The 13,378-nt window shown below is 36.0% G+C and overlaps 1 protein-coding gene across 16 annotated transcripts in view; it reads left to right on the top strand.

The window, feature by feature from the left end:
• Nucleotides 1-13,378, top strand: part of LOC102676760 (protein unc-13 homolog B) — a 352,205-nt gene that overhangs the window by 26,775 nt on the left and 312,052 nt on the right. For 14 of the 16 annotated variants that reach the window (XM_031514136.1, XM_031514142.1, XM_006608814.2 and 11 more), the window contains 2 exons: nucleotides 5,601-5,703; nucleotides 8,836-9,082. In XM_031514136.1, coding sequence (XP_031369996.1) covers nucleotides 5,601-5,703; nucleotides 8,836-9,082 — 350 coding nt within the window. The remainder of the gene's footprint in view (nucleotides 1-5,600; nucleotides 5,704-8,835; nucleotides 9,083-13,378) is intronic. The other 2 variants (XM_006608811.2, XM_031514157.1) reach the window with 1 other exon arrangement.

The raw sequence follows: 13,378 nt of genomic DNA, 5'->3' as shown, positions 1-13,378 counted from the left end.
TTTTTTTTTTTTTTTTTTTTTTACCGATCTTTGCCTCGCTTTGTTTTCGCGAATAACCCATGCTCCAATTCTTTGCAGCGAGTTCAAATGCCTCGTAACCATCGATTGCAACTTCGCTCCCAGAGCTCGGATCATAAATCGTTATGCCTTTTTTTCCTCTTCCTCATCCTCTCCCTCTCGATCTTCCTCATTCGATCGTTTGCCCGCAAGAAGAGGGCTCGTTTCCGCGTCAATACTATTTCGAATACTATTTATTAGAACGGCTAATGATGATTACGTGTATCGTGAAAAGCGGGGAGAAAGAGGGGAGGGGGCTGTCACGCGATTCCATTTGGAAATGCTGGAGCGCGAAACACGGTGGAAATTTATCATCCGCGGTGTTGGTGGTGATAGTTCCGTTTTTCCTTTTTTCAAAAAATCGCAATATCGCGGTCCGCGTTATTTTTTCCTTTTTTTAACGCTCAACTTGAAATTCGCGATTCCGTCGAAGCGATACAAAGGCTCGAGAAGAACGAGTCTTTTTTTTTTTGCAACACGACGTATTTAAACTTTTCAAATCGGAGCAATTTCCCGTTACGATACTCGCGCCTCGCGCCATTCTTTTCACTCCCTCCCTCTCCTGTTAATGGAAAAGAGCCTTGAGACTTTCAGTAAGTTTGCATTCGTATCAACCGTGTTTTTCGCGTCCCGGAAACGACGCCGCCACGTGTACGTGAATGGCGACTGTGAATCGTTGTATACATATCCATACACGTCACTTTAATAGAGAATGGTATTATGTTACGCGAATAATCTCGATTAGAGAAACTCATCCACTTTTTTCTTAGAAATATCATGAGTAGAGATGTTTGTTTGATTTTTAAAAGTAGATTGATATATGTAAAATCAAAATTTAGTATATTCTCGCAAGAATGTAGAGAATAATGTTTTGATTAATTTAATCCATCACGAGGAAACGGAATTGTCTCTAATGATTAAAAGAAAATGAAATTATTGGAATTATTTAAGAAACGATGAAATAATGGAACGGAATTGAGAGAAATGTATTGTCGAGATTGGAGCTCAAAGTTTAGTGACTGAATTGAAAAAAATTGAGCGAGAGTGGGTTCGCGCAAAGCAAAAAAACTACGTATATTTAGCAGCAAAAGTTGCACATTGTACCGAAATAGACCAAGAGTAATATTAAAAAAGTGGCAAGCTATGCATAATGGGCCGACATTTGAAAAGTTTGTCGCGATAAAAAAGTTTGTGCCAGGTGACAAGCAGAACAAAAGAAGTAATGCATTATAAAAGCAAAATGGCTACTTCACATGATACAAGAACTCTGTTTTCTCATATTCTATGATACCCATTGTTCAAACAATATCGTAACACGAGTTTCACATTGAAATTTCTCAGATATATATCTAGATCCCTATTTTCAGATTCCGCCAGAATGTCTTAGAAATAACTTGGCACGAACAAGTAAGACGTATTTCGTGCCAAGCTTCCTTTATTCCAACAGTATTTACTTAATTCCAAAATTTTCTTAGCGAAAAGTCTCTACTTGATTCCAACATTCAAATACATCTACTATTTGACAGTTCATTTAATTCAATCTTATCTCGAGTTATTAACAATAAAACATATTTGCCGTTTTCTTAATCAGAAAAGGCTCTTAGTTGATTCCAAGACTCAAAATGCAGTCCCTCCTTTATCTAAAATTATTGGCAATAAGAAACACTTGATGTAAAAATTTGATTCGAAAGTATTTATTTAAACATTTTCTTTTTTAGTCTCTCGTTCTAAGATTCGTAATTACATTATTTAACTATTTAGTTTATTCAAGCATCCACATTTTATTCGAAGTTACTATTTGTATTCAAGATCAATTTACGCTCTTCATAAAGGTCTTTGACTTGCTAATGATTCTTGTTAATCTGGGTGACAAACACTCTCTAGCTTCAATCTTGAATGTTGGAGGCTATTGACACCAAACAAACCATAAATTAGAACGATATATAGAACCAAAATGTTCCTCGATACAAATAGATTTTGGCACTATCCTCTCTTTGATATTGAGTGGACTCTTGATCCAATTAGAATAAGTGGATTCAATCTGCAGTAAGTGATAAGTGGGTTCTCTTTTCTTATTCTCTTTCTTCACTTCACGAAGCCACGTGTTTTTTTTTTTTTTTTTTAAATTAAAGTAATCTCGAAGCCAAGTAATATATGTACAGTTGATAAAATCAGATGGATTCTGTAGCCAAATCAGTTCTAGAATTTCCTAAAAATACGATTGTATTATGTATATGTGTTGTATCATGTTTTTCTTTTTTTTTTTTTAAATTCATTTTACACGTTTTGTAAAGGTTAAGTTATGTTATTATATATCAAGAGGAAAAATTTATCCGTGTTCGATTTTCGCAGATTCGAGTATCTTTGTATGCAGTCGCACGAGTCTCGAGCTATTTGAATCCTGTTTTCCTTATCTGAATTGTTTGATATCAGACTTTAAGAATTCAAAAAGATCTGTTTTTTTACACTTATCTCCGTGCTGTGAATTTTAAAACGCTTGTTCAGCACCTACAAGTTCATTGTTCTCTTAGATCATCTATTCCTAATATAAAATTTATGTATTTTTAGTTTTTACGTTCTTTAATTCAAGTAGTTTTTGTTAATTATTGGAAATTAAAAGTTTCGCTATTTCTATTTATTAATTTTTAAATTTTCGATCGAGAATTTTGATCTTCTTTCAATACAGTATAATAATAGTATAATGGGATATAGTGAATTAGAGAGAAGAAAAAGTAAGATAAATAATTTTATTTCTAATAGAATTTTATGTCTAAATAAGCTCGTTGAAAAATTATAACAATTTTAATTGTTATTTTGGAACATATTGTTTTACTTTTTATTCTCGAAATGGTTAAAAAACGTAAAAATTCTTTCATTTTCAATCTTTTTATTATATTTCTACCATTATTATAATCATTATTGATTCTCATAATAATTAAAAATAATCGAAAAAATTAAAACAAGCAAATTCAAAACGATTTTACGGTTGTTCATTTCAGTAATGTTCATTTTTTATGCTTCTTAAATTAAGAAATTCATTTCAACGTGTGAATGAACGTGAGGAATTATTTTGAACGTCGCCATGTCGTGCCATATATCACGCAAATCAGAACGAGTCATTCTTCGTCGTGACAATATACCACTGGAAACGGATGAAATAAGACGGTAACAAGAGTTTCAATCATGCGAAATGGTCCAGGCTTGTGTTCATGTGTACGACTTTGAGCGACAGCCACTGTAATTATCATTAATAACACATTGAATAGCAATTACGTTAATTAAATATTCCTCAACAATGAAAATTCTCTCTGCACTGTGATATTTTATGATGAGAATCAAGTAATCGTCAATGACTTTAAGATGTTTTAATAATTTTTATTTTTATCTACAAAAAATTTAAAAGAAATTATTTTTACATCTTATTTGTCATTATGCAATTTTTATTAGATAAATGAATTAAAGTTTAGACGATGTATCCTGTATAATTAAAATTTGTTCTATTTTTCCATTGTTAAATCATCTGACATGATTTTACATTTAATTTCTATGTTTTTATTTTCAAATTTATTTAAATCATAAATTATCATTTCTGATCCAGTTATATAATTTTTTATATTAATTTCTAATGATTTGAGTATCTAGAAATCGTTACGTATCATCGTTTGTGAAAAGTAACTTCATTGGCACGTGGCTAAAAATTCTATTCTCACATAAGCCGCGTATGAAGCGCACATCGTAAAATCGAGACGCGTGCTTTTTATCGAGAGTTTGCAGCCTATGTATATATTCATAGACAGACAACAGGGATGAAGCTTATAGACCTTTACGGTTCGTCTGCCCCGTTTTCCAGGAATGGGACTCTCTGGTATCCATGGTAAATTGAGAAACGATCGGATTCGAATCGAAATAATATTACAATTTTATATACTATTCGTGTCTCCTTCCATATCGATTCAACGATATCTTATAGATACTTTTCAGCGGTTTGTTAAATAGATTAAATTTTCGAGGGATCATTGAATAATATCAACACGTTTAGTAATAATTCTTCGTTTCTTTTAATTACAGGATACTTAATAAATTCTCGAACGATATTTCATGGATTTTTTCAGCACGAAAAATGAATATAAAGATGATACGAAGTTTATTTATTAAATTACGAACAATTTAATTTTCCATTTAGATGAAGCGAGAACGAGATGGCATTTATTTTTGTTATTTTTTACATTCTTTATCTCGCTTTATTTATTGTAAAATTAAGTTGCTTATAAGTCTCGTGTTTGTTTTAATTTCCAGAATTATTAAATTTTCTATTTCGTTTTGATTATTCTATAGAAAATATTTGAAAGTCAGTAATTTCTATAAATAACTTTTTTAATTGTGCCAATGTAACGACGTTCAGGATATTCGTTATAAAGCGAACTACGATTTTTCGATTGGCGAGGAATAAAAGTGTCCTCGTCGACATAGGAATATTTTGTTATTTTTCGAGTCGTGCGCGCGTATTTAATACAAACGCGTGGCAGACACGTTACGGTAATTAAAAGATTTTTAAATTAAAGGTGTTCGACGATTTCATTCTGTTTCGCTCTGGGGATATATAGTAGAAATGTAATTTCGTGATCTTTTTCTAAAATAAAAAAATTATATCTTTTGATGTTGATGAAACAAAGATATGAATTCAACGAATAAGAACCGAAGACTCGAATAATTTCGTTCAACAAAAGAAGAAATTATTACTGCTCACTTCATTTATTTAATATTCTATGATCGAAATCGTGGACATTCGACTCGTCATTTTAACTCTAGAACAACCAAAATGATTTCATATAAAATTAATATTGTAATTTATTAGAGATAGGAATATAATTACACCTTCTCTTTTTATCACTTTAATTACAATAATTTATACGAACAGGCCCTCTATAGAGATAGCTCTAACGCTAATCTCTTTTCCTTACTATTACTTTCTTAATAATTTCCATTTAAATCATAATTTTTTATTTATATCATATATACGGTAAAAAATAGGAACAGTATTTTTACCAAAAACCCTCTTCAAAATCCCCTTGAATTATTCGTGTTCGTTGACACATCTCACGCGTATTTATTATTTAAAATTATCTAAAGTTAAAATTTATTAATCCTTTATCTCGCGCTTCATCCCATGCGACTCAACGGAGAACCGCTGCATCGTAACGTTACTTGGTCAAACGTTTAATTTATTGGGTAACGCGGTATAAATCCCGGTTCATCCGATCGTAAATAATTTTTGCTCCATGCACGGCCGATACCTTGATGCCCACACACCTCTTCTCCCCTCTCCCCCGCGGCCTCCGGCCTATTTATCAACGTCAACGTTTCCATTTCCGCGAGAGACAGATTTCTTTTACGAGGGGCGGTTTACGCGCTTCGTCCTCTTTGCACGATCAATCGGGAGTCGCATAACCTCCCTCCTCCCGCTCCCCTCCTCGCTCGTGGAGGTGACAACGGTTTTACGTTGGTGGTGGACACGATTCAAGACCGATTTGCAACGATTTCAGCGGAACAATTCAACTCGTACGTAACACTGAAGCTGCAAAATGTGAAGTCGACGACAGTCACGGTGAAAGGGGCCAATCCATGCTGGGAGCAAGACTTTCTTTTGTAAGTATCTTTTGTAATTTTAATTTAATTCGATGTATATATGTATGTTCTTTCATTTTGAAATTTGTCGAGAAATATTTTATCGATAAAATTGTGTTTTAAATTTTGTGTTAGTAATATAAGTTACAAATGGATATTTGCTGGACTTTAAATGTAATTTTTTTATCGATGCAATTTTCTTTAAGAAAAACTACGAAGCTAGTAGTAAAAAATTGATATTTCAGAAGATATTTTATTATTATATATACATGTCCAATGAGGCAAGTCCAATCAATAGAAAAATGAACTATATTATTGGATTGTTAGTAGAGTGTCTCTAGTTGAATATTTATCCAGCCAACTTCATTCTAAACTGTGTTCTTTATCACTATATATTTTGAGAGTTGGCATTTCACGTTATACGAGAAGCTATTTCTTTTTTCAAATATTAATTTTTTCATCAATATGAATTATCGTGATAACAAACCAAAGCGACCACTCTTCTGTTCTTCTGCTTTCCTTGTCTTTAAAACGCGATAAATATGACAAATACGGCGATAAAATAAAATTCAAATTACGAGACACCTTGTAGAAACAAACGTGCAGCCAGACACTCGCGATTATCCCATCTAACGAGTCGTGTTTCCGGTTTTAATCGTTTCCGTTTCCCTCCGTCTTCTTCTCCTTCGTCTCCTTCCTTTTCCCTCAACCCCATGATATTTTCTCGTTCGAGTATCGATCTCTAGCTTTTTGTCGAGTACGCGCTATATAATTACGCTTTAGAATAATTTTTTCGATGGGTTTTTTCTTTTTTTTTTTTTTTTTTTCCCCCCCTACTTTTTTATTCCCGGCTCCTCCCCCCTTCTATAACCGGAAATAATAAAAATCACCGGGGAAAAAAAAAAAAAAACCCCTGAAAAAATTTTTTCAGGGGTTTTTTTTTTTTTTTTTTTTTTTTTCACCGTGCATCTTTATCATTCCGGTATTATCAGGGAGCAGGATACACTCTGGACACCGACAGAGAGCAGGAAAAGGTGTGGAATGTGATCTGTTTATTTATAAAAACGAGGGACGATGGTGATTGTAACGTCCAAGTATTTGCGGCTGCTCTTTATTATTAGCCCGGTTTTTATACCATCCCCTTTTTCTTTCCTCACCCTCCCCCTCCTGTCCATTGTCATTTCTCTTTCTCGCATCCGCTTTATTCACCGGCAACTTTTACATTCTTCAATGAAATCACGCTCCTTCGTGATTTTATTCTCGATATCGATATACAAACTGTATATTCGTGTAAATTCATTGAAAAAAGTGTTTATTTATTTCGATAATAAACGATGGAACGACAAACAACGGGCCTCGAAACAATTATACGTGTTTGTTAAATCTGTATTTGTGGATGGTGCGGCGCGATTTCGTTCGCCAGGGCCGCTGTGAATTCATCTCGTTGTATTTTTGGAACGTTTCATTGAAAAATTCGGGTTAAAAAAGAGATCAATTTGAGAGAAGGAGGAATTAGGAAGGATGGAACGAAATACGTTTATGAGAGATTATAAATGAATACAAAATTTGGAAGATTGATCAAATTTTTTTATTAGATTCCATTTATTTAATCATAATTATGAAAACGTAAATTTTCATTTAATAATATCTATAATAGCGATCCAGTAATAAATATACTATCTATTAATATACTATACTATATAAATATACTATCTATTTTGTATAAAACAATTGTGTAAAAAAGTATTCATTGATCAGGAGGAGATCTCAAAGTTCTTGATACGAAAAAATTTTTAATAAACGAGCAAAAATCATGAATACTACGTACCATCGTCTTTCGAATTCAATACGAGGGTGGTTCGTAAAAAAAAAAAAATTTCGTCGATTCACATACGTAGGATAGACTTTCCAAAGACGAACGAAGGTCTATCAAGTTGTGCCAAGTTATGCAACGTTATGAACGTGATCCGCATTTCCGGTAGTTCGACACGCGTACAATTCGACGAACCGGGGTTAGCAAACAGCTAACCAATTTTTCTTCTCCTACCTCTCCCTCCCACAATTCTCATCCCGCGTCGAAAAAAAAAAACACGGGGACGCGTAGACCCGGATTTACGTTCCTAAAAAGGATCTTTCGTTTCGTTGAAATAAGATCGAGTCGAGTGGACGTCGAGAGAGAGGAGGGTACACGGACCAGCTCTATTGATCGACCGTCTAAAATATATAAGGAGGACAATCGCGGGAGGACTCGTGAGGATAGAAAATAGGAGAATTTTGGATCTCAGAATTTCTGAAATATCCTTACTGGCGCCGTTAAATCCTCAAGTTGCCAAGTTGCGAACCTTTAACCCACTTTTTTCATTCGACCACCGCCTCCCCATCTCCGCGTGCGCGGCCCATTTAAAATCGTATTTTATTTAACCTGTGCGACGGAAACCTGTATCCCCACTCCGTGTGCCGAAAATAAGAATCGCCGAGGAAGAGGGCTCCACACCGAGATCGATCTGTATCTCGATTTAGAATTCGATAGCGCCAATAACGCTGCTCTTACGACGCCTCTATTTCTTCTTCGATCGACGCGGAAAAATGTAATAGTGGAAAAGAATCGGCCGATTGCATTCGTCCCCTTTTCGATACGGACGAATTTACCTCGTTTGTGCTCGTCGATCGGAATTTTAATTAAGCAAATTGCGAATTATTGGAATGATTCGAGTCTATATTTGTCGTTCGACGATTTCCTGATTATTTAATGATTACGCGGCAACGCGTACGAGATCGAATATAGAACGATGGCAGGAGTAAAGGGACGAGTTTGCGCTTTGGTTTTAAAAGGAAGGGATCGAGTCGCCGGATTCGTGATTCGAATTCGAATCTTTCGATCCTCCAGGTTCCACCGTCTTTCGGGCTAATTAAGTTTTCCAGTCAGTCGACGAATGTTTCCCCAACCAAGTCCAACGTTTAAAGTTGAATCTCATAGTCTCGGAATACGTGAAAATTCGATTCCTCTCCTTCCTCTCCTTCCATCCTCTGTATATCTCTCTCTTTCTCTAATCTTTGATCCTTCTTCTTATACACGAATCGAACGCTAATTCCCTCGATCGTTGCGTTCATCGTCATCTTACGTTAATTGTTATTATTTTATTTCGTTTACAGCGAGACGAACGACATGAACACGGGCCTTGTGGTGGAGGTCTGGTGCAAGGGTTTCCTGTGGGATCGTTTCTTGGGCTACTACTACGTCCCTTTATCGGAAGTGTCCTACATGAATGAGGTAACGTCTAAGCAGTGCCACGATACAAGCATCACGGTGTCGGCGGGGAAACAAGAACAAGAACACACACCTCCTGCAAGCACGCGAGACACGAACAGCAACACACAGCCACCAGACCTCACCAACACGGTACACTAATTGATACGTGTAGCCAGCTAGATTTCTGCCTTAGCCCTGCAGATTAATTTCTAAACATCGTTGCATGCAACGACCCTCCCCCTCCTCCTCCTCATATTTCCAAAACGTTCGTTGGTTGGTCACCGAAGTCTCACGATCGCACACGTCCCCAGTGGCTGGCTCTCGTATTATTTGGGGATCGATTTTAGGCGGCGCGTGTCCCGATGTTCATCACGTGCACGTGATCCTCTTATCGCTATAGAGGATGTGTTCGCGTTCGTGTACATCGCGCGTGTTAAACGAGACTTTCGTTAGAATATAACAAAAGGAAACGTGGAAAATAACGTAGCAATTTTGCTTTGAAACGAAGATTCATAATGTTCGAGGTTTACCACGTGCACCGTGTTCCCGATCCTTCGCGTTTTCGCCAAGTATCTTCTGATCTATGGAAGTCCTAAGGTATTGGAACGAGTACGATTTTGAAGTACCAATATCTTCAGAGCGACGAACGAATCATTTAATACGTTTAACACGTTTAACACGTTTAACACGTCAACGAGAATATAGAAGATTCTCTTTAGATAGATATTAATTTTTGATGAGTGGTACAAGATAAATACATGAGCAACGCGTATTAATGAAAAGAAAGCTGTTCTCCGTCTTTCATAATTTTGGAAAAAGTTTAATGACTCTCCTTATGAAATATCCGCTTTGGAATAGTTGCTTCTTTCTTTCCAACTGGCTAACGAAATATCAGTGGACGTCAACGAATTAATTAAAAAAGACTTAACTAACCTTAACCCTCGAGCTGTGTCTCTAATTCTTGTATTTCAATTTGGAGCACAAGATTTCTTCAAACGAGAGACGACTTTATGAAGATGTTCGAATACACTTTTTACGGCGAAATCATGTAACATTTATCTATGAACAAGGGATTCGAAGGTACTGTGGAGGATAAGTGCGTTAAAAGCATCGCGAATTTTTTATTCGTACCTTCTCCCCTCCCATCCTTTATTTTTCCAACGATTTTTCTCGTAAATACCGCGGGATCGCGCTCCACTGAGCATAAACTTTGCTTGATTTTACAACGTAAGGAAAGAAAAAAGGAAGTGTGGCAAAATAAGGGCATGGAGTATACACACACTATATCCTGACATCCGTTTAAATGGCATCGCGTGAGTGTTACTGATCGAGAAGGCTGTTTTATAAAAAAAAGGAAAAAAATAAGAGAGAGAGAGCGAACACGGCTGCAAATGTCTGGTTTGAAAAATCCTATTGATAGATCGGTGACACGATACGTTGTTGTTGTGGGTTTTCGCATTGATCTATCTCTCATGAATATGATGTTGAAAAATATTTTAGTCAAAAACTGAGTGGTTCGAAACGTTGCGTTATTTTATCATATTAAGAAAATATTTTTTCTAAATCAAATCGGAGGAGAAACTCGATTTTGCTAGCAAGAAATCATGACATAGACTTGGTCTATTACGTATAATAGATGGAGAAAAGTTTAAGAAAGAATGGAAAAAAAGAAGCATTATCAATTTGAAATTAAACTACGTTTGTGATAAAATTATAATAAAAAGCGGGAAATTTTAAATTCAATTTCACAGATCACAGGTAAAGAACTGTCGATTTACAGCAGAAATGCGAAAAGTACTTTTTTCCGAACAGCTTAATACATATTTATGAATCGTTTTAAACCAATCTCGGAGATCGATAACCAAATAACAAGGATCGGGAATAAGGGTGTACGCGCTCAAAGAAACATAACGATTACACGGGCCGTTTGATTTCGCGCCAGTTTATTTCGCCCAAGTGTTGATCCCCATACCGGATCGATCGGGAATATCGCGCGCGTGGCATCGAGTGGATCATCGAAACGACTTGATATTCTCGCGAAGCTCGCCGTACGAAACGTACGTGAAATGAAACTGAAACAAGTGTTTACACATCGAACGAACCTCGAAATCAATTGACGACCGGGTTGCACGCTCGATGGATGTGTGTAACGAGTTTTAGGTTAGCCCCCATGATGTCGTCCATGCACCTGATTGGTCTGGTGCATCGGTCCAACCTGGTCGATAATACGATTACCGGTGGAGGCTAGTGTTTGTCGCCGTGACTTTTCGAGAAATAAAATGCGATATCGTGAAAAACCGCAAGCGATATGGAAAGGAAACGAAAGGAAGGAGAAATAAGCGAGAGAACATCTTGGGCGTGAGTTTAAAGCTCTGAATTCTGCTGACCAGGAGATTTGGGTTCTAATCTCAAGTAAGTTTTTCTCATATTTTTTATTTTCTCAAAAGTGGAATTGGATGCTCGTAGAAAACGAGTTTACGTGGATTTATGAAATTTGTGATTTGGAAAACGAATGCCGGAAATGTTAGGTTGAATCGTAAGCGATATAGAAAAGAAAAAATAAAAATGAAAAATAAGAGGATATAAATTGGATACAAATCTTAGAGTCTTTAGGTTAGGTTTAGATTAGAATTTTGAATTGGATCTCTTATTTTTTTTTCAGAAGTGGATTTTAGATGTATTAGATTATCGGACAAAGAATATTTTGCGAATCTTAGTTCAGGATGTTAGATATAAAGCAAAATAATAAAGAATAGGCGAGGAAGAGAATTCCAAACACCGACCCGATATCGAATTCCGTCTCGAGTGATCTCTTCATATTTTTCTTCGTTTATATTCATAATATATATCCAAATATTTATATAAATATTCATTCAATCGAGATCCGAATATTCGTATTTTAATTTACATTCGAATATTCGAACGATAAGTAATTATTACACAAAAACTTAGAGTTGTTCCTAAAATATCCCTATAATAACCAATTTCTAATTGGTCAAGAATTAATTTAGGAAGAAATTCATCGTCTCGATTTGATCTCGTCCGATTCAAGCGCGAATACACGCACTAAATCGTTTGATTAGGTCAGGAATTTTTCTCGATTCAGTTTTATTCCGAGCATGATTCGTCGGTAATTGGAGAGTGCGGCTAACATTTGATTCGATCTTTCCCGTTCCGATTCCCTTATCTCTTCCATCTTCTCCTCCTGTATCGATAACGTTCGTACAGTTTCTTGTTAATTCGGAAGAGCAACGATATGATAGCCGATGTAATTACGCGGAATACCTTTGGACGTGGATAGATACAATTTCATGCTTCGTTCTCTGTAATGTTTCCTTATTTTTTTTTCTTTTCTCTCACGAGAAACTTTCTCCCTCGCTTAGAGATAATTCTATCGGCGACAACAGCGGAGCGAGGTTAATAAAAAAAAAGTTACAATTGAGAAAACGTACTTAGAATCGGAGGAATTAGATTTAGAAAGGTACCAATGATATCTTTTAAGGTAATTCACCATTTTCAATGGTGAAAATCAGATCGATGTATCGCGTTACACGTCTAAATGGATCGTTTGTACACAAAATTTCGCTTTTATCGTGACGATTACAACAGGCCTATAAAATTATCTCGAATCGATCTCGGAATTAGATCTTTGCGTTAATATCATACTACGTCAATCGATCGATTGATTAGTTGTTTCCCTTTCTTTTTCTTTTTCTTTTCTTTCTCGCGAAGAAACACAATCATGGCGGAAAAATGTTAAAGTTAGCTCGTGAATTAATATTCACGATATGTTTCCCGAATCAAACGAATTTATTTGCGTTATATTGAGAGATATATTGCGTATACGTGTGTTTACACAAAACTGAGGGGATCTGCTAATGGATTTATTAGCAAGATTATAGCAATTTGCTGGTAGTAAGATGCTAGATTGGAGGACGATTTCGGTATATAGTAATCAAAGAATTGGAAGAAATTGCTAGACAATACCTATAACGAAGCTACAATAAATGTATTCGCATCTATCTACATTTACACTTTCTTAAACCGCCGTATCTATCAGATTTATTAAAAAATTCCCGGCATCGACGTTGAAGCTATTTTTAAATCGCTCGCTAAAACCTTATTCCATCTCCGACAATAAACGGACTTCCGACAGGGAGGTTGCTGGCTGTCACCATAGCGGTTGCCCGCGGTCCCGGGGTATTATGCGGAGAAAATCGGTCGTCGGGGATACGATGGAAGTTTCACGGTGGTGGTGGAAGTCGAACTCGTAAAAGAACGAAATGTCTGCACGCGAAAGGTTCCGTTTGCGGTCACAGAAGTCGTTCCCATTGTTCCCCGCGAAAATATCGGCTCTCTCTCTCTCTTTGTGGGTCGGCGATCGATTCGATATTTGGAAGGAAAACGCTCGTTTCCGTGGAAATCGAATGGCCGACTAATTGTCGA

The sequence above is a fragment of the Apis dorsata genome, unplaced genomic scaffold (genome assembly GCF_000469605.1).
Source record: "Apis dorsata unplaced genomic scaffold, Apis dorsata 1.3 scaffold_44, whole genome shotgun sequence".
NCBI classification, from domain to species: domain Eukaryota; kingdom Metazoa; phylum Arthropoda; class Insecta; order Hymenoptera; family Apidae; genus Apis; species Apis dorsata.
This window is presented reverse-complemented; position numbering and strand designations above follow the sequence as displayed.